Below are 22,137 nucleotides of genomic sequence, written 5' to 3'. Positions count from 1 at the left end.
GGAGGGCCGGGGCGGTACGAAGCGGGGGTGGGCCCTGCGCGTAATGGCAGTGCGGTGGCCTCGCGTCCATCTTTACCGCTCTCTCGGACCTGTCACAAAGGACTCGCGCCGCCGCCCCCTCCCTCCGGTGGGCCCGGAAGCTGGAAAGAGTCGGTGCCGCATCCTGGCCGCGCTGCTCTAGGAAAGCCCCTAGGGGTGCGGAGCGGGAGGGAGTCCGAGGGCTGTGGACATCTGTGACCGAAGAGAACAGCCGCTCGAGTGTGAAGCGGGGAGACTGGACTGGGGCCGGAGTCTGGGAAAGGGCCCGAGAGACGGTGGCGTTGGGCAGAGCCCGGGAAACAGCCGGGAGGTTCTTCACCAAGGCCGGTGCTGAGGGCGCCTGAAGAGGTTCCTGGAAGAGGGTGTTCCCCTTTGGGGAATCTTGACCGGAAGAGGCTCTTGGGGTTGATCTTCTGAGAAGGCTGCGGCTAACGGGGCCCAGGTGAGAGGCAGGTATCTCCTACGAAGGCTTCTGGTATTGAGAGGTGTTCCTCAGGGGTGTGCGAGGCAAAAGGGGGTGATGGGAGGGCGCTTTGGGGGGGTTTCCTTTTGTGGAGTTTGCGGTTTAGGTGGCACGGGTGGGAGGCAGACCTTCCCCACAGAGATTTTAAAACGGTGGGGTCGGGATGCCACAGAGAGAGAGGGGCTAGGAGGTGGGAGGGAGCCGGAGCTAGCAGATTCTCCTACTCTGGAGGGCCGAGCTAAAAATTGGGTAAGGGACCTTGGGGAGAGGACACTCCCATCAAAAGGAAAGCCCTAGTGGGGAGTGTGAGAGGGAAAGGGAATGGCAAGGGTTCTTCTCTCTCTCTCTCTCTGGGGACTACCAGGTGTCCTAGACACAGGATTCAGCTGCTTCTGGGCTTAGTGTAGGGATGGAAGGAGTCCATCCCACTAACACGCTCTGCGTGATTCCAGATTAGGTGTTTGTCTCTGCCTGCTGCCTCATTTTCCTTGTCTTTGGGGAGGAAGACCGGGGCAGAGATGGTCGGCTGAAACTCAGATCCTATCTTGTACAATTGTCTGAGTGAGGTTGCTCCTCCTGGAATGTTGTACTTTAAACTTTTGGAAGGGTTGGAAGTGTCTATTATTGACTGAGTAGAGTCCCGCAGTTTGCCAGGCCCCTCACCTACCATCTGCTTGTCCTTAGAGGAGTGACTTCACCGCCTTGGGTCTCTTCTGTAAAATAATCAACGCAGTTTGTGAAAGTACTTTACAAGCTACAAGCTGTGTGAAAGTCAGGTACTGTGATTCTACTATCAAATCGGTTACTGTTGAGGAATAAAAGTGAAGGCACTTTCTAACTGTAACGCAGTACGTAGGTGTTGTCTATCACCTGTGCAGTGCTGGGAGCCATATTGTACTGAAAGTTTCAAGGTTCACAGCTTCTTAGGTCATATTATAATATAAACCCATGATTTCAAACCCTGTTTAGATGGGGGTGGAGGGATTTCTGGTGTTTGCTCCCAGAGTGCTGATTTACTTTGAACTTCTAATGCTGCTGGCAGGAGTTAGCACTATAGTATAATCTTTTCCTTCATGAAGTTTTCCCCTGACAGCTGAAATTTTCCTACAATTTGATCTCAGTGTTGTAAACCGCCTCCATATATATATATATACAGCCTTTGGATGTGTAGGTAGTGAATATTATCCATCCTCCTTCAGCTGTGAATTGTAAATTAGACCAGACTGCCTTCTCTTTTCCTCCATAAATATGTCTTGTGGTAGCCCCAGATTATAGATTATGAGGTCCATTGGAGATTGCTTTTAAATTTCTCTTCCACAATGGTTCTTTCTATTTTTCACCTTATGTAGAGTTTGTATTTCCTGGGATGACATCTTGCTTGGTAAATACCTCTGTGAGGTTATAAAATACTTGTGTCCATGTGTGACTTTTCACTAATGCTTGGATATATGTTGTCCTTAATGTCTTTCTCCTTTTTGGTGTTTTTACAAGTCCTTAATTATTTCTGTACTCAGTGATTATTTTTAAGTTATTGATCATAGGAAGTGTTCCAGCATCCTCTATATGGACATTTTTCTGCTTTGTCAGAAAACAAAACAAAACAAACTTTTCATTTAGCAAGCATCAAGGGGAAATAAAAACTTAGCATTTTGTAAAATAGTGTGTTGTTTTATAGTGAATAGGTAAAAGACAACTCTGAAGTGTGTTTTGGCAAGAGTTTAACAAAAAAAAAATCATGTGTTTCTGAAGTGCACTTACAACGTAGTGTGTTTCAACTCATGAGCTTAATTCAGTCTTTCAAGAATTGTATGAAGTAATTTGTTATAACAAAGTGGGAAATCCCTTTGCATCCTTTAAAATACAACTTACTTTGGTATTCTAATATCTGTATAATTTAGATGAAGTATTAGGAATTCTTGAGGATGGTTATCACTATGACACTTCTTTAACCTGGAAATTTTTGTGTGTTTTGTGATGGGATCTTGTAAAGTAGGATATGATAGTTACAGGATTGCAAAAGTAGGTTGAAAGTCAATAGGCACCACAAATGGGAAACACAGAGGAACCAGTAATCTATTTCAAAAGAGTTATTTAGGGATGGCAAACTCTGGATTTAATTTCTCTTTAAGCTCTTGGCATTTTCAAGGCATTTGCCATTGAATTTGGATAGTTTTTTTCCTGGCATTAAAATTAGAAAATTGAAAAACAGAATAGTCAGGAAGTAATGAATGCCAAAACTTGGGCCTTTAGGAGGAGAAAACTAAAGGCTTTTAGGAGTGCAAAAGAATGAATATTTTCCCTTTGGTTTATCTGTTAAGCCACCTTTGAAATACTTTTCTTGCCAACCTTTATGATTAGGAAAAAAATACAAATTTGTAATATTTTACTCTCAGTGTCCATTCGAAAAGGGAGTGGTTGCTGGTTAAATATGTAAAAGTAGTAACCATAGATAAATGTATGATATGTACAAGGTTAAATCCGGTAAAGTTATGTTATAGATAGTGGTGGACTCTTTGAAAATATTCTCCTTTATCTGTTTCTGAGCTTTTGAAAACTAAGAATACATTTGACATAGCAAGGAATTGATGCACTCCTTAAGTTTGTTAAGGAATGAACTCTGCATGTAGCTCTCTTAGTGCTTGAAATTACAGTTTCCAAGCATAATTTCATGGGTCCTTTTACACCTCAAATAGAAGGTTTGAAATAACTTACTCAGCATGTATATTATTACCTCATAGTTTAATGTTTCAGTGTTAGTTTTTCTTCTTACCCCTTCCACCTCCTGAAAAATTGTTTCCTCTCTTGTGTTCCCTTAATGCAATGATTTTCAAAATATGGTTCCTATTCTACCCCTCCTCATGGGAAATGCAACTCCTTTTTTTAAGTTCTTATTACTTTACTTATTCATACTCTACAAAGTGAATTATTGGTTACTAAAACATGGTATTTATAACCCAAAACTAAGCCAAGTTAAAGTTTACTGTGGTCTCTAATACCTTTTTCTCCCTAGGAAGTCTGTCCTAGGAAGCTTGGCACCAGTGGAAAGCTTCTCACATGTCATATGCAGAATGAGGATTCCTGCAGTATTCAGGAAGGGTGTTTGGTTTGGGGTGCATCATAAGTATTGTCTCAAAAAGATCATTTTTTTCCTCTTGGTTTTTCTTTTTTATCAGAATTACTACTTAGCTTCATCTTTATCAATTTAATGTATGGGCTTTTTCGGTTAACCTTTCCACTCTGTGGGTAGGGATATTTGTACCAGCAATATTTTGGCTTATAATTAAAGACATGAATGTATTGCAATGCAAATGTAAGTTCTGTATTCCCCTTTTGCTAATGCTATTTATACAGTAACCTAAAAACTTGCTTATACAGAGATACTCAATGTTATCAAGTTCCTTTTCCCTGGAAAATTGGTGGAGTGAGAGGCCTATTTCTAGTGGACATGTTGCTTTATTTGGGTAAGGAGCTAAGTATGTTGTCTATTGCTGTCCTTCGTCCTTAACCCCACCACCTTTGCCAAAAGCATGAGGGACATTTTTTCATCTTTGCTCAGTACCTGGCATATAAGTTTTTCAGTTTTTCAAAGTGGTAAATATTTTGTAAACACTTTCTATTTTTACAGATTTTAAAATAAATTCACTTAAAATATTTGTTGAATACCTATTAAGTTCTAATAGGTATCCAATGGAGTATGCAATTGAATGTTTTTAGACACCATTTTAAGTTGATGTCATTACGTGTTGTCATTCATGCTGTTTACATATTTTGTTTGCTTTCCTTAGTAGCAAAGAGTTTTCTATAATAGAAAAATCCTTTTTCTTAAGATTTGTGTGTGTTTGAATAATACAGCTATATGATTTTCTGTTATTTGGTCTCCTGGGGGGAAAACCCCAAATAGTGTGGAATTAATTATATTTGTTTTTCTTCCCTGTACTGCAGCCATCGTTAGCACTTACCTCAGTTCTTCCTTAGTATTTCCTTTTTGGGTCCAAGGCAAATTTTTCAATCCTTAAGACTTCAAGCAGGGATTTATTTACTTATCCTTTTTTACTATTATTTGCTTCTGGAAATTCCTAACTCTATCCTAGGCCTAAATTTTATTTTTTAATACATTTTTGTGAATGCTAAAAGAATTTGTCTTTTCTCCTTTGTACTGTTTCAGGTCAGGACTGTATTCTATAATTCTTTCTGCCATACGTCTCACCTGACCAGAGGCATAACTGCTACTGGGTTAAAAAGCTCTCAATATAGGGGAAGTTTTTTTCCAGATACTCTTTATCTAACAGTTCAACATAAAAATTATCTTTTTTTCCCTCAGAGGTGTACTTTCTTAAACCAACCTCAGTGCCTAAGAAGTATCAGAATCATCCAGTGTTTTTCCCAGACCTTTTCCAAAGGTTACAATCCAAGGAATAATAATACCCTGTGTGACTTAAACCTCGTGCTCAGTGCCACTGTAAATAGATAGTTGTTGACACCCGGGTAACATGTAAAAACACCTTATCAAGGCTACTTTTCCTTGCAGGGGAAAAGTGAAATTCCAACCAAATATTTCTCAATCTTTACCCTCTTTTCCCCCAACAAAATACCAGGGGTTAGAGTCTATAGACAGAAACACTCGTTTTATAAAAACATTTTTAGGTAGATTCTGTTTCAACTAGCGCGTGCACTCTTGATATATATCTACTTTTTCTTATCTGCTTATTTCAATACCAAATAATCAGTCTTGTTGACTTCTGAGTTTTTTCCCATTTAAACTCAATATTCAGTAAGAAATTATGGTCTTTGGGGAGTCCTGCAAGACATTTTTAAAGCAAATATATTTCTGGGTAACGTTCTCTATCTTGATCAGGTTTGAGTACACAGGGTACGCATTTGACAAAACTTAGCACATATTAGGGGTCTTCAAAAGTTCCTGGAAGGATTGTATTTTAATTCAATTTTTCCACAAACTTTTTGAAATACCCTCATATATGCCTAAGATTTTTCACATTTCATTACATATAAATTTAACTTCTAAAGACATCTAAGTCTGTTAAGTGATATGCATATTATTTAGGGGGAAATATACTGGTGACTGCAATTTACTTTGAAATACATCAGAAAAAGTAGATGGATTAATGATAGGTACAGAGATAGGTATGTGATAAAGCAAGTACAGTAAAATGTTAATGGTATAATTTAGGTGGTGGGTATATAGGTGTTCACTGTTTATGGTGAATTTTAATTCAACTTTGCTGTATGTTTGAAATTTTTCTAAATAAAATGTTGGGGAGGCAGTAAATGTGACACTAGAAACTATCACTTGTAACGTACTTACTGTCTTAGGGAATAAAATCTGAGAACATTTTTTAGTGAGAGAAAATTGTTCAAATTTCTGGTATGTTATACAGGACATTGTTGCTGTACATGCTATTTGATTTAGCCTTTGCGGGGGCAGGGGGTGGAAACATGCTACATCCTATAACATTATTTTGGAATGATGAGGTGAATATTACAGCAATAGTAATTTTGTGCCCAAAGTCTGGGTTTTTTTCCTTAAGGTCATTTAACCAGCTTCTTCTTTCTTGACAGCATAGTTTTAAAGTTTTATTTTCATGGAAAAGAAAGTGTTCTTTCTGTCACTGATCTGTATTATGACTGAATGCAAGCAAATATTTGGAGAGATGAATCATTGATTCCTGAACCATTTGTTAGAGAGGTTTAGACCAGTTTGCCAGATGTCTCTGTGGTGAGTTGTTTATGATGGTAGAGGTCTATGTTTTGTACTGACAATGAGTACCAGAACTTCAGTGCTTTATCATGAACTTACATGACACCAAGTTTGATATGTTTTCTTCTCAGAACAGCTTTAAAAAATATAAAATGTAAAAATCTAATAAATCATAAATTATATAGAAATGGAGAGAATAGTATTCTTTTTTAAAAAAGGGAAGGATCAAAATTAATAATACCGCATGTCACAGGAATAGATTCGTAAAGGAAATGTTTGATAATTATGTTCTTGTAGCATAATGGTTATCAAGAGCATAATGATTTAAAAAGCATTGCCAGGGCCGGCCTGTGGCTCACTTGGGAGAGTGTGGTGCTGATAATACAAAGGCCACGGGTTCGGATCCCTATATAGGGATGGCCGGTTAGTTCACTTGGGAAAGTGTGGTGCTGACAACACCAAGTCAAGGGTTAACATCCCCTTACTGGTCATCTTTTAAAAAATTTTTTTAAATAAATAAATAAATAAATAAAGCATTACCATTCATATGGAAAGAATAAGCAGTGGCATCCAGTGATAAAAATTATCGTTAAATCAGTTGATGATTGTCACAGCCACTGATGTGATAGTTGTGTGTATTTAGATTATGTGACTAGCTTTTTTTTGTCCCCAAATTGACTTCAGCTAATGCTGAGTAGTCTTCAAAGTTAAGTTGAAATATATAGGTATTACAGATGTGTTGCCTTTACAAAATCTCTAGTCTTACTCATTTTCCATTCCATTCAGTGTGTCAACCCTGGATGATATTACCCATAAGCAGGATGCCATCTAAGTTTATTATGATAATTCACAGGGTGGATCTAATGGGAAATATATACAACTTTTTTTTCTTATTGTGTTGATATGTACTATACATATCACTAATGTATATAATTGTTTTCTAATGGTTATTTTGGCTGACCTCTACAAAGGACTATGTTCAGATATAGTCTCAGTTCATTTTTCTGGAAAGGGAGATTAACATTTTGACCCCAGAAGAATTACCCTTTAATATTTAATTTTGTCCCTTTATTCAGTCAGTAGTTCCTGCCTGCTATGCCAGGTTCTGTGTTAGGTTCTAAAGCACAGTGATATCCAGACCTGGCTGCCATCAGAATCACCAGGGGAGCTTTTAAGAAAACACAAGCTTGGGCCACATCCTAGAAATTTTGATTCTGGCTATTTGGAGTGGAACCAGGGTTTTGCATTTTAATAAGTACCTTAAGAGATTCTAATGTCATGTTTGAGATGATTAACCTACAATCCCTCTGAGGTTCTTTGTCTAAAAGTATAGATAAGTAAAAATTATTTCTGTACAGGGTACATAAGTTCTATAAAAGATAAATTCTTTAGTTTTCTTAGTGCCCCTAACTCAAGTCTTAGTCCAGAGTCCCCCTCCCAGTTAGTTACTTCTGATTAGATAGGTGCTCATTTTATAATAACATCCTGCATTTTTGGATCTGGTTTAAGCGTTAGGCACTGTGCCACATGTATTGCATGCATTTAATCCTCACAACACTACTATTCCTATCTCCATTTTTCAAAGTGTGTCAACAGTCAGGTTAATTAGGACTGTTAATTAGGATACATAGCGGTAAATGTTGCAGGGCTGAGACTTGAGCCCAGGTCTATCTGACTACAAAGACCTTGTACTGTGCTGTAGGTGGCCTCTGGCATCCGGCGCAAAATCTGTAAACTGAGTGTTACTGTCTTAAAACAATGGTTTTTGGAAAGTGGGCCACATAATGCTTTTTTTGAATTAAAGTTGTGTAAAGTGTAATAGTTTAGCTTTATCACCCAATCTTTTGCCTACGGTAGTCACAATTTCTCTGTGAAAAGTGTCACAAGTGACACTCATTTTCAAATGAAAAACTACATTTTTAGTGCTGAATAAATCTAAAAGATCATATATTTTGTTCATTTATGTGCCCTGCCTGTGGCTGTAACCCTCAAGAGTACTCTGTGTGCTCATTTCAGAAATTTTTTAAAGGTGACCGCTCTTTTTTTGTTCCTTGTCATAGAGTTTCTTTCCTTTGTGGAATACTGCACAGCTTCCTGCACCTAATTAACCTCCTCTTTTCACCTGGTCTTTGTAGCTAGTCCTTTTTTAAAAAGTCTTTGGTTTTAAAGTATTTGAAAACTTTTTAAAAACAACTCTGTTTCCTTCTCTGACAAATTTTATAGATGACATCATTTTCTGGGTCATTTAAGGTAAATGACTCTTTTGAAAGTAGTTGACCTGAAATACACTTGAGTTCAATTTGTAGATAGAAAAAAAACCCTTTAACTTTTATCTTCTCACTTCCAAATTTAGTCAGATTTTTAAAAATACCTGCATGCATTGGCTTCTTCCAGTCACCTTGAAATTGTACTAAATGGAAATCTGCATAAATTAATTATTCTATATTCAGTTTATATAGCTATAAGAAAAGCATTTTGGATAGAATAAAGTTTAAGAATTTGAGATCCAATAAATTTCTTTTTAACTTACTTCTTTCCTCATGGGCACCCCAAACATTACTTCTTGTTAATTATTCTAAGTAGCTTTATAAGTGTTGGCATTAAAGTGTAACTTTATAGGGTCCTCTGTTCTCTCCCTTTCAAGGCTTTGTTTTCTGGGACTTAAGCTCAAATTCTCAAATCATTGCGTTATTTTTAGGACCTGATTAGTCTCCCTTCCTCAAGTATGCTTTCCCCGAGTTAACATCTCTGATTGGATTGAATCTATTATTTGCATCTTGTGTCCCATCTCACCTTCCATACTGATTGTGTGGAAAGGCTCTGGAGCATTAAGAGAAGCCAGAAAAATTCTCTTCTGCTCTGGCAATGTTGACAGCACAGTGCACAGTCCTAGGGCCCTCACCACTGTGGGGAAGCAGTTTGGAGTTAGAGAGCACTTCCCCAGGGGTTAGAGCCTTCCCCAATAGAATTCTCTTGTATCTGATCCTGGACCACTGCCTTCTACCATTCCTAAAGTGTTCGTTGGTTTAGCTACAGGTTTTTATAGCATAGTTAAACTATGATACCAAAGTATGGATTTCTAACAGATTTTAAATGGGATGAGGTAGTTCTATATATACTGGTATAGAAAGTTGTGGTATTAAGTAAAAAAAAAAAAAAAAGGTCACAGAACAGTATTTATGGTATCATCCTAGTTAGGTTTAAAGAAAAAGCTAATTCGTAAGTGTATAGGTATGGAAGCAGACCACGTGAAGCTTTTGTTGCCTCTGGGAAAGGAATGGACTTAGGAAGAGCAGAAGAGGGACTTTCATTTTCTGTGGACTTGTGCAGCATTTAGGTTTTAAAAATAAATATGTATTTTTAAAAAATAACAGATAAAGTTTTTTTTTAAGTGTAATACTTTAGGATTTCAAAGAAGTGCTCTTATGGCGTAATCAGCTGGGCTACTTACTGCCCAGCAGCAAACCTGTCAGAAATCCTTTGTTCCAACAGTGCCTTATCTGTGAAATGTCTGTGAGAAGGGCAAGAACATAGTTTCTTCTTAAATGTTGCTTTTTGGTCTTTCTCAGAAGCCAGCATAATTTATAAGATCAATAGAAATTTATACCAGGAATCCTTTAAAAGAGTTATTTCTGATTTCTGAATCCTCTGTTCTTTTAAGCACTGAAATCTCTTGGTTATCTACCCTCTGGAGGGAATTGTACCTTGCTTCCCACAATAATTGGAATTTCATTACTTCAGCTCTTTGCTGGTTCAGAATGTGTTCTCTTTTAAAAAGCTATTTCCAGCTGAGTCCTTGCATCATGCTCCTACCTATGTACTTCAGTCACATCTTTTTAAGTAAACCTCCAAATTTTGAAGACAGCGTGACTAGGTTTGTAGTACCAAGAACATCTGTAATATTCTTGGCTGAGCCATTGCTGTCTTGGTAGTCTGGGGGAAGATAATATCTGTCTGTTGCCTGTCTGTTCCTTTCTCCCCTTATCCCATCACCTTCTCTCCCTTCTTCTTCCTTCACCCTTCTCTCTCTATATTAGATTACATACATATGTAAAGACTTTTCCATCTCCATCTCTCTCATTTTCTTCTCTTTTCCCCCTCTGTGCAGTAATTAAACTGGGAAAATGTTGAAAAGAATTTGCTATGAATCTGTCTAGAATAATGGAAGTAATTTTTCTCTTCTAATCCCACTGAATTATAAATTTTATTTATATCTATTCCTGAGACATTGCTCAGGATATGAGGAATTAATTTTAAATAGTCAAATGTTGAGTAGAGTCTCCACACTAGTATTGTCTGTTCCTTATGTGTCCTAATCTCCAGATGTCAGCATGATTTTTTACTTTTTGCTTCCAGCGTCAGTCTCCTGCATCCAAATCTTTACTTTTTCCAGAATCTAATCAGATTTTCTCAGCTTAATGAAGAGGTGATTCTATCAGTTTTTTGATGATAATCATACAGTGTGGGATAAGAATGATCATCCATGAATTCCTGAAGGGCAGGGACTGTACCTTATTTATCTTTATTCTCCTAGTCCCAGCACAGTGCCTGGCACATGGTGCTTAGTCAGTATTTTCAGACAAAGATAAGTAGTGCATCTTAATCTTAACTTCGTAGCAGACATTGTGCAACAACAAACTAATCATTGTTAAAATGTAATTTTGTCATATAAACTTGCCTTTTTCAAAACAGTCTTGCTTACATAACAAAAAAAAAAAAAAAAACTTTGTAACTGCTTGTGTGATTTCTGTAAATTCTTGAGCAGGCCTCCAACTGGGAAATCTATGTCCTTTCAGTAATTTTAGTGGAACACGCTATTCTTTTATTTTTCTTGATATCAAACGGGTGGCATCACATTTGTATCATAACTTTTTTAACAACAAACATGTGAAATTAGATATTTTATTTGAAACAGCGTTAAATTGTCCCATATGTTTAAGATAGCAGACAATTCATTTTTTATCACCCAAGGAGCCCTTGAAAAAATTGCACACATTCTTCCTGTATATTTCTGTATAGATAGGAAGAATTATACATATGGTTTTTAAAAGCTGATTGTAACTCCTGTGGTTTATAAGGATATGGTTTAGCAATCAATTTTATAATATAATGATAAAAAGGTTTTATTGGATGATTGTCAATTATGTTATCCAAAGATATCTCTTTGTGTTGGAAACCTTTGAAAATAACCAAAGAATGATTCTTTATTGTAATTCTAATGGCTGTAAAAGCAAACTAGGAAAGTTTGAGTAATTGAGTAGCCAAGAATCTTCTACTCATTTTCCTTTTCTTTTCCTCTTTTTCTTTTAGAACTGCCATTGGATGACCAGGATTCCCTGTAGTTGATAATGTTGGAGATCAGCTCTGCAACTTTCTTCAGCATTCAATTGTTAAAAATAAATAGGATGCAAGTTCCTCAACTGATTATGAAAACAGTACTTGGAAAACTGAAAACTGTCTAAATGATTGTCTTTGGTTGGGCCGTGTTCTTAGCAAGCAGAAGCCTTGGTCAGGGTCTGCTATTGACCCTTGAGGAGCACATAGCCCACTTCCTGGGGACTAGAGGTGCTACTACTACTACTATGGGTAATTCCTGTATCTGCCGAGATGACAGTAGAGCAGAAGACAGTGTTGACACCCAGCAGCAACAGGCTGAGAACAGTGCAGTACCCACTGCTGACACTAGGAGCCAACCCCGGGACCCTGTTCGGCCACCAAGGAGGGGCCGAGGACCACATGAGCCAAGGAGAAAGAAACAAAATGTAGATGGGCTAGTGCTGGACACACTGGCAGTAATAAGGACTCTTGTAGATAAGTAAGTATCTGACTCACAGTGGCCTCCAGTGTGATGAAAAATATTCTGCCGGGAACTGTGACTTTTGGACTCCCTCAGTTCACTTAGGATATATTTGCCAAGCCTTGTGTTCATAGGGCAAGGGAGAATATTTTATTTCTCCTCTGATGACTGAGTAAGTGATAAGGTCTGATGTTTTTACTTGCTATTTACTCCTGTTTGGAGATGTCTAAACACTTCTGTAGCAGAAAACACTAATAAAACTATGATCTTTGCTAGGGAATATAGTAAATATGGGATGAGTTTGTATTGCTAGCTACAATGGGAAATGGGTTCATGAAGACTCACTGTTATTGTGCTTGCCTGTTTATTCCACTGACCAGAGATTCAAGATGAGTTGTTTTTCCAAGAGCATGGCTGTGTGTAACTTCTGTGGGCAATGTAAGGACAAAACTCAAGGACAGATTTTATCCTCCTTATTTTATATCCCTTACTTGGCTGTCTTAGATCTCTTTGGGAAGCTTGCAAGTTGAAACTGCATGACACATCTGTACCTGTTTTTGTCTTTTCCCTGCTTTGTCTGACTCTAAGTATAAAATCCCAGATTGAATAACAGTGAAATTAAAGGGTATTGTTTAAGTTGAAAGAACATTTTAACTTAAGGTTGTATAATTCAATAATTAAGAGCACAAATTTTAGAACCATAATAGACCTGGGTTCAAATTCTGGCCCAGTGCCTTACTGGGTTCATGACATTGGGTAGGTAATTTCTCTGAGCCTCAGATTCCTCATCTATAAATGGGAAATAATACTTTTCTTGCAAAGATTATCATGAGATAATGTACATAAAATATCTAGTATAGTGCTTTTTATATAATTGCTCAATAGTGGTAGTATTTTTTAAAAAGTTATTTCTGGGCACGTTTTGCTTCAGGCCCTGCTAGTAAATTTAAGTGTGTAAATATTTGATAATCACATTTATAAAGACCCAGTTTTATTTAGTTCCTCAAAAATTATAGCATAAAACATGGTGTACCTGTGCATACAAACAAATCCTTAGAGCTATATCAGACTCTTCCATAAAATACTGGAGCATTTGTTGGTCTTTAAGAACAATAATACTTTTAAAAAAAAAAATTATCTCTTGAACTATGAAAGTGTAATGAAATGTTGTCCTTCCCAAATAAGGAAGTAAACCACAGTAATGTTAATTTAAGCCCATTGCAAAAGCAGGTGCAGAATAGACTTAGCCGTGTTTTACAAGAGAGTGATTAAGGAATTATGGGAACAAGGTAGAAGCCTATTTCCAAGTTTCAGGAAAATATTACAGATTATAAATGACCTTGTTGATAAAACACAAAATTCACTTACGTGAGGCAAGTGGTATACTTTTGGTGTACTTTTGAATAACAGGGCAACTTTTACCTTAAACCTGTTTTTACTGAATTATAGGTATAACTCTTCTGAGAATGGAAAAACAAGGCAGATGTGCAAAAAATGGGTAAGGGATATGTTGGAGAATTTAATGGCAAAACAGAATTCAGAGAGTTTTAAACATGGTTTTACAGCTTGTTCTTTAGAAGTTATTGAAGGAGAAGAATTTTATAACATAAAGTTTATAGGGCTGTTAAAACCAAACATGAAAGATAGTTAAGACAGGTGGGCTTAGTAAGAATATATCTAAACGAATATATGCAGATATTGCAATTATAAAATGATCTATCTTTATCAGCCTCTTCTCTCTACTTGTTTACTTAGGAAAGGATGATACTGATCTGAGAGGAGAGCACCATTCCTAGTGCCATAGTGAGAGAATTGCTATGAGAAAGAGTTTCATGGTGTTGGTTTCTAGTTTTACACGGACTTTGTTTTGAAAAAAAACCATCTATTTGCAGCATGCGTTTATATTCAGCTTTCTTTTCCTCTCATCTAAACAAAGATTTTTGTTCTTATATTTTGTTGTTGTCTAATTTTAATACTGCATATTTTCAATCTAAAGTCATGTTCTTCAGTTCTGGAAATTTCTCAGTCATTATTTCTTTGAATTTTGCTTCTGCTGTTTCTGAGTGAATTCCTCAATACTCTTTTCCAATTCATTAATTTTCTCTTTATGGCACATCTGGAGTTATACTGCCTATTGAGATTTTTACTTCAGAAGCTATATTTCATTTCTGGGATTTCTAATTTTCTTTCCCTCTTGAGTCATATCTGGGGTTTGTTTTCTTAATTTCATATACTTCTTATAGTTTCTTTAAATACTCTTATTTTAATATCATTTTCAAGTTCTATTTGCATAGTTTTGGTAATGACTTTATCCTCAAGTTGTTAGTGGTCTTAGTATAGTTATTCTCATGTACTTTGCAGATTCCTTTTGATGGGAGTTTCTTCCCCACTTGCGTATTTGTGTTCTCTGTCTCTCTCTTTTTCTCTCTTCATTTCTGTCACTATTGTTGTTGTCTTTATCTGTGTGCCGGGACCCTCAGTCTGTGACTGAACCTAAAATTGGAATTGGTGGCTCTGAGTTCTCATCCCATTGTAAGAAGCTCAGATCTTGCTGCATAGCTTTCTTTGCCTTTTTCTGTCAAATGGAGACTTGCAGCTTTATACCAGTTGTAGCTCAAATTATCATTCATAACTTTTTTCAGCTCCATTCACTAAGATGGGAAACTTGCCCCAGCTCTACTTAGTGAATTTGCTTCATCCCTTGCACAGGTGGGGTTTTGATTCCCATTATCTTGCAGACTTAGAGTTCCTGGTCACCTCTGTCCAGTTCCTGACCCACAGCCCAGTATTCCTGTGGCTTTAGCTTCCGCCTCCTACCAGAAATTTCTGCTCTATTTCTGTTCTATAGAGGAGTTTATCTTGTTCTTTGGGTGCAGGGATGTGTGTGTGTTTAGGGGTGGGTTATATACCTCTATATAGAATCGAGGTACTCCTACTTTTTTACTGGTTGCTGACTCTATTGTATTTTATTATTTTTCTCTTTTTCCCTAATCCCATCCTCCTCTCCACTGCACACCTCCAAATACCAGTAGGTAACCATTCTAGTGAATTTAAGATATGTTCTTCCAATTTGCATGACATGTTTATTTATGTCTATGTAAGAAGAATACATACATATATATATATATATATTTATATATATATATATATATTTTTTTTTTAATGATGACCGGTAAGGGGATCTTAACCCTTGACCTGGTGTTGTCAGCACCACGCTCTCCCAAGTGAGCTAACTGGCCATCCTTATATAGGGATCTGAACCAGTGGCCTTGGTGTTACCAGCACCACACTCTCCCAAGTGAGCCACGGGCCAGCCCAGAAGAATATTTATATAGAGAGTTTTGTGTGTGATTTTTAAAATTTGTATAACTGGTTTAGTTATATAAACCTCTTTGTTTTTCACTTCTCTCAACATTGTGTTTGAGACCTATGTTGCTGTATGTAAATCTACAACTGCTTCTGACTGCTACAGAATATTCCTTTGTATGCTTGAAAGTACTATATTTTGTTATCATTTCATCTGGTGATGGTCACTTAGGTTACTGCCAAATTTTTGTTCCTACAAATAACTCTACAGTGAACAGCACAAATATGCATCAATTTGTAGACCTGGGTCTACCTTGGGTATATGCATACTTAATTTCATTTTTGCCAGGTTGCCCTCCAGAAATCTTTGCACATCAGCTAGTTATGTTGTTTAAAAAAAGATCTTTTAAATAATAATTTTTTGGGCTGGCCCGTGGCTCACTTGGGAGAGTGTGGTGCTGATAACACCAAGGCCACAGGTTCGGATCCCTATATAGGGATGGCCAGTTAGCTCACTTGGGAGAGAGTGGTGCTGACAACACCCAGTCAAGGGTTAAGATCCCCTTACCGGTCATCTTTAAAAAAAAAATAATAATATTAATAATAATTTTTCCTTATTATGGAAAGGCACAGGATATCTCAAACAATCAGCATCTAGTGAGTAACTGAAATGAACATAGTAATTCTCATATCACAATGTTATTCTGAGGATTAAATGGTTTAAGACAATATTGAAGTTCCCCTGAAGCATCTCCTTAGGATTCCTGGAATCACAGTTTGAAAACCCATTGAATTAAGGTATATAATGCCATTTTAGAGCATTGTCTAGAATATTAAATAGTTCTTTGATTAAGTTTAGTTTCTTTTTCTTCTAATACTATTTTATAAAGTTTAAGCATGTAGTGATATTGCCCAGAAGAAAACTTTAAAATGAAGGTATTCATGTAGGCCCTTACTTCCATAAGTCTTCAGTTGGAATTGTCATCTCCCTTCCTGTAATTTCTTTGAGGTAAGTATGAGGAAGATAATATTGACCTTCCGTACTTGCCTCAGTTCGCATTGGGCCTCTAGAGGTAAAGCTGAGAGTAGGCTGTTGTTTCCAGTTGTTATTCCTGGGTTTTTATTTCAGGCCACACAGTGGTTTATGTGTGCCCATCTGCCCATTTTTTTTGTGAGCCATCGTTGTCAGTGATCATGGAAATGAGCAAATATGGTATACACTTGTCCTCAGGTTGTAGCTCTAGCTGTCTCTTCCATTTCATTTTCTACATTCATTCTTGTTCATTTTTTCTTTTTCTTTCTACCCTCACAATTCCAGCTTGAATTTTTGTTTGGAATTGTCATTTACTATTTCCTCAAGATTAATGTCTTGAATGTTTGTTTTTCAGTGATCAGGAACCTCCCTATTCAATGATTACATTACACGAAATGGCAGAAACAGGTATTTTTAAAGTTTTGTTTTTAGTAGTTCCTAATGAGTTAACAATAATGAAGTAATGTGGCCACCTTTTTTTGTTTGTTTTTTGAGATAAAAGATTTTCAAAATACTTAGTACATAACAAAGAAAAAAGCCCTTAGTGTATGGATATTTCCCTGTATGAGGGTAATAGGCAGTGAATATTGTATCCTGGATTTATAGCTGTACCTCTCAGTGATGGTTTTATCTCATTTGAAATTATGGTGAAAAAATTGGAGGGGTAGGGGAGGGCTTTGACAGATCCTTTACCGTAACCGTTCTGGAATGGGGGGTGGGGGGGTTGGCCCTCAATTTCCTAAGTATCATTCTGAAAATAGAGCCAATTGCTGAGTATGCTTAGTTTTCTCAGTTAACTCTTATGTGGTAATAAATAAGATGCTTAAAACTATTTTAATCATAATTTGAGAGCCCAACATTGTAGCTTAAGTTTTCTCAAAATAAACATGTCCCCAAATCATTAGACTTCTATAACAGGATGTTGTTTTTGGGGTTTTTTTTTTTTTTTGGTGGCTGGCTGGTATGGGAATCTGAATCCTCGACCTTGGTGTTATAACCCCATGCTCTAACCAACTGAGCTAAACAGCCAGCCTGTAACAGGTTTTTTGGTTCTACCATGGTGACATCAATTGATGATTATGTCCATGCCAAATATTAGCTGCTTAAAAGCTACAGGATGAAAGCCAAAAGTGTTTCTATTTTAATATGAAGTCACCTTGTATGACTTTATAAGTTATATATTTTCACGTTTTTAAAATAGTGACTCCATAATCTTCTTGATTTGCTCTTAGATGAAGGATGGTTGGATGTTGTCCAGTCTTTAATTAGAGTTATTCCATTGGAAGATCCACTGGGACCAGCTGTTATAACGTTGCTACTAGATGAATGTCCATTGCCCACTAAAGTAAGTTAATGCTTATCTTTTATGAAACTGTCATCCATGCTTAAGCACAGGATGAACAACCACAAAGAACATTTGATATACTGCATTTCCTCTTTCAGCATTTGGGGGTCTGTTTTATTCAGTATTGATTTCATTATGTATATTTGTCCTTTTATTACTAATGAAGCCACATCCTCTATCAATAGCTTATTATAAGGCTTTAGTTTAAAAGTTTTAAAATGTTAAAAATAGAAACATTTATATCTTAAATGGCAATCTTTGTTCACAACTAGAAGAGAATTCAATCACAGAGCTGATTTTCTTATTTTTAAAAGCCCTTTTGAGTCTTACTCAAACATTCTAAGGATTAGCATAACCTTGATTATCCCTTTCAGAGAACAGAAATACCAAACTTTCATTGCCTTAGTCCATATGTTCTACAGAATCCTTTTTTTTTGGATTCTGGAATCTTTCATTTGTCTGTTTAAGCCTCAGACAGTTGGGCCCAGTATGGAAGGAAAAACATTGTGGACAGAAAGGAAAAGTCTTTAGCCTAGTCACTAATGCATTGACCTTTGCCTAAGCTTGTAAGACCTTTCTGTTTTAATTGCCTCAAAACTCTGGTGGGATTTGTTTTTGCTTGGTACTTTTTACTTCAATATCACTAGGCCCTAATATTATTAATCATATTGGCATTTGGGTTTAGTCTGTGTAATGATTCAAGAATATATAAATATATTTGATACAACTGGTACATTTTTAATGAAATAGAATCTAGCAGTTCATGTGAGAAAATTTTCAGATTGATCACGTAATATTTCCTATCAATAATATCACTGGTGTCTCAAAGAATTGTCTTGAGGAAACAATCTGAATAGTGTATATATATCAAATACATTTTTGTTTTTAGGATGCACTCCAGAAATTGACTGACATTCTCAATTTAAATGGAGAAGTAGCTTGCCAGGACTCAGGCCATCCTGCCAAACACAGGAACACATCTGCAGTACTAGGCTGCTTGGCTGAGAAACTAGCAGGTAACTTTGGGAAGCTCCACAGAAGATCTTAAGCTGTTTCATATTAAGGGGAAATTTACACTTCAGGTCTTTGATCAAACCTGCTATACCAGAAAGAAGTGTGTCAAAAAAAAATTGAGAGACAGGGACTAGCTAGAAGAAAATTACTCAACCACAGAAGTAAGTGCAATCTAATTTATCTTTGTGGGTTTTTAGAGGGAAACTTAAAAAACTTTTCAAAAATTGAGAATAAGGGAAGATGCTAAACTGAGTATAACAGAGATTATATATGCATATATATGTACAGTATATAATATATAATATACATATATGTACACACATACAATTTATAAAGTTTAGCTAGATAATAAAGACATACAAGGTAGGGAAAGAGGAAAAGGAACGTTAAAGTAGTTCCTGAGAAGCAGATGTTTAATTTGTTCATGAATATTTCCCGTTTTAGGAAAGTTAGTAAAATACAGGCGAATAGCTCAGCTAGTTAGCTCATGTATAGTGGAAGAAACAATGGATTAGAAATCTGAACACTTGTGTGCTTGTTCAGACTCTGCCATGTGCTCCTCAAGTGCCCTGGAGTTAGTCACATCACTCTGGCTCAGTTGCTCAACTGTGAAATGGGGCTTAAATGAGATCATGTGCATAAGAGTACTTTGTAAAAGGTAAAAAGTTCTACCCAAACAATTTGACTGTTAGTTACTGATTAAAAATTACATGACACTTTTAATTATATCAGTGTTTGTTGTATTTGTCTAGGTCCTGCAAGTATAGGTTTACTTAGCCCAGGAATACTGGAATATTTGCTACAGTGTCTGGTAAGTGAGACATCAAAGCTAGTTATTCTTAGTCATCTAGAAATGTGCACTTTTCTCAAATTGTTAGCATAGCCACTGGCACAGAGAATGGAATCAGTCGTAAATTTTATTTGCAGGTGTTTCCCCAGTGTTTGTTTATTCCCTCCTATGTTTAAAAAAAAAAGAGGGTGGAATAGGAATTTATTACAAGCAAAAACAGCTGAATTGGTCTGGTTTTAAATTTAGTCATAAGATAGCTGCTATGATTGGCTTATTTTTGTGTCCTTAGAGTCTGCCAAATGGTGATAGTGACCTCCACAGTGAAAACAAGTTACACGACATTCCAAGCCAGGAGACCATCAGGGTCAGATTCCCAGTGTACATAAATTTCTCCTCCTCCCTGTCCTCCCCTGCTTCTGCTTTTAAAACTGTTGTCATTGGAGTGTTTGATATATTGTCTGTGAAGTTTGTGGTTTGCTGAGGCTGTGCCTTCAGATCTCTCACAGCACTGGAGTGCAGTCTGACTGGTCTGTGTTTTTAAAAGTTATTTTGCAAGCCTAGTGAGCACTGGCCTTTTTCAAAACTCTGGATCTGAAAGACCTTATTTGTCAGTACCTACACGATAAGTGCTTAAAACACTTACAATATAAGCGAGCACTATGGGAATAAAGAAGTATGACAGTCTTTTGCCTTCAAGAAGTTTACTGATTAGCTGCGGGAACAAAAACACTCAGACAAGACAATTAGCCCCCATTTTATGACTGGATGATCAAGGGCAAAATTAATTCCTCCAGACTTAGTGCCATAAGAGTTCAGAGAAGGTAAGGAAGGTGAGTAGTATAGGTGGTGAGAGCTGGGATGGTTATGAAAGACTTCGCTGTAAAGGTGGGGAACCTCAGCTGGGTCATGACACAAGGTTAGGATTTGATTGTGCCCTGAGGAGGAAAAAATGGGTTTTTTAGCTAAGGGAACATGACAGGCAGAAGCCCAGAGACAGAGAATTGTCTGATCAGAGAAGAGAGTATTCAGAGATAGGAAGACATAGACTGAGAAGCCAGGTAGAGAGGGTTCAGGGCCTGAAAAGCCAGGCAGGCAGATTGAGAATGGCTACGGCAAGAAATATGATGTTGAATAGGCTTTAAAGCACAGGAGGACGGGGGTTCTATGAGCTTTGCAGAACTTAGGTGAGCACCAGGGAAGTGAGTGGAGATCATCTGATGTTTTAAAGAGGCTCCTAATGCAGCTGTGGTAAAACATGGCTAAGATGTGATGTTAAACAGACCTTCCTTTTAAGTGGGAACTCATGTGACATAAACTTAAATGTAACTGAAAGAGCTCACTTGTTTCTTTCTCCCACCTATCATCAGCATTTGTAGAATTCCTTTCAGGGAACAGATTAAAAAGTAAGCCATTAGTTAATTTCATTTTTGTAATTTTGGAACTTGATAGTGATGAATGGTTCTTTTTAGGGTTCTAAACAAAAGGTCATTTTTAGCTACAATTTCTAGGTTTCTGTTTGGCTTGCTTAAGTGAATGTAAGAATCATTATTATTTTATTTATAAAGCCCTAATATAAATGTTACTAAGTAAAATAACATAGTGCATTTAAGATACTTCTGAAATTTCTATATCTGTAGATTAACACAGTGACTTCAAGAAAAAAATACAAATATAAGGTTGAGAGACTCTATCTTGGTTCCTCATTACTAACATTATTAGCCAAATGGATAATTGAGGACTTGAATGAGTGAAACTTTTCTGAGTGCTCCAAAAAAATCTAGCACCATATTGGGCAAAAAGGTGAAATTGATAACTTGCTGCCTCTGCAGGGGAATAATTTTTTTTTAATCTTTTGTTGTCTTTCAGAAGTTACAGTCCCACCCCACAGTCATGCTTTTTGCACTTATCGCACTGGAAAAGTTTGCACAGACAAGTAGGTATAGTGAATTCTTGCACTAATGATCTTCTATATTGGTTGTTAAAAATCTCATTTTTCTTAGTTACTGGATGAGCCTACTCTTTGAACCCCATCAAACATGCAAATACACTGTTTTTGTCTGGGTAGACATTTCAAGTCCAGTAAAGTGTAACAGGAACAAAAGCAAGGATTTTCTTGTCTAAGAATCAAAACTGGCTGACTGTGATTACTCACTTTTTATAGCTAAAAATTTAGTAATAAGATTGCTAATGTGTAGAAAATAGTCAAAGCTCTTTGGCTATGTAATCACTAGAAATTTTAATGGAAGTCTGTTCTAGTTTCTGAGTTCTCTAATTGCCTCTCCTTACTCCATACCACCACTAATCTGCCCAGCAAATCATTCTGCTCTTTCATTGTTAATTCAATGATTACATTTTTCCAAACAGGTGAAAATAAATTGACTATCTCTGAATCCAGTATTAGTGACCAGCTTGTCACATTAGAGTCCTGGGCTGATGATCCTGATTATCTGAAACGTCAAGTTGGTTTCTGTGCCCAGTGGAGCTTAGACAATCTCTGTAAGTGGGAATTGTCTTTTATTAAAATGTCTGTTTTCTTTCCAAACCTATTTCTTTTAGAGGCTAACTGGTCTACCTGTTGAAATAGTGAGTGTGAACCCTTCTTTATAAGGTCCTCTACAGGTAGGTTGGGTATAT

The 22,137-nt window shown here is 36.8% G+C and overlaps 1 protein-coding gene across 1 annotated transcript in view; it reads left to right on the top strand.

Moving 5' to 3' along the window:
- The first annotated feature begins 34 nt into the window (after nucleotides 1–34).
- The window catches only part of RSPRY1 (ring finger and SPRY domain containing 1), a 47,039-nt gene continuing 24,936 nt past the window's right edge, over nucleotides 35–22,137 (top strand). Inside the window, exons 1-8 of the mRNA XM_063110752.1 lie at nucleotides 35–481; nucleotides 11,529–12,033; nucleotides 16,710–16,762; nucleotides 17,587–17,699; nucleotides 18,589–18,715; nucleotides 19,466–19,524; nucleotides 21,370–21,436; nucleotides 21,868–21,999. Coding sequence (XP_062966822.1) covers nucleotides 11,681–12,033; nucleotides 16,710–16,762; nucleotides 17,587–17,699; nucleotides 18,589–18,715; nucleotides 19,466–19,524; nucleotides 21,370–21,436; nucleotides 21,868–21,999 — 904 coding nt within the window. The 5' untranslated portion in view covers nucleotides 35–481; nucleotides 11,529–11,680. The remainder of the gene's footprint in view (nucleotides 482–11,528; nucleotides 12,034–16,709; nucleotides 16,763–17,586; nucleotides 17,700–18,588; nucleotides 18,716–19,465; nucleotides 19,525–21,369; nucleotides 21,437–21,867; nucleotides 22,000–22,137) is intronic.

The sequence above is a fragment of the Cynocephalus volans genome, chromosome 10, assembly GCF_027409185.1.
Source record: "Cynocephalus volans isolate mCynVol1 chromosome 10, mCynVol1.pri, whole genome shotgun sequence".
Lineage (NCBI taxonomy): Eukaryota > Metazoa > Chordata > Mammalia > Dermoptera > Cynocephalidae > Cynocephalus > Cynocephalus volans.
Note: the sequence above shows the minus strand (reverse complement) of the source record. Positions and strands in the feature narration are given on the sequence as shown.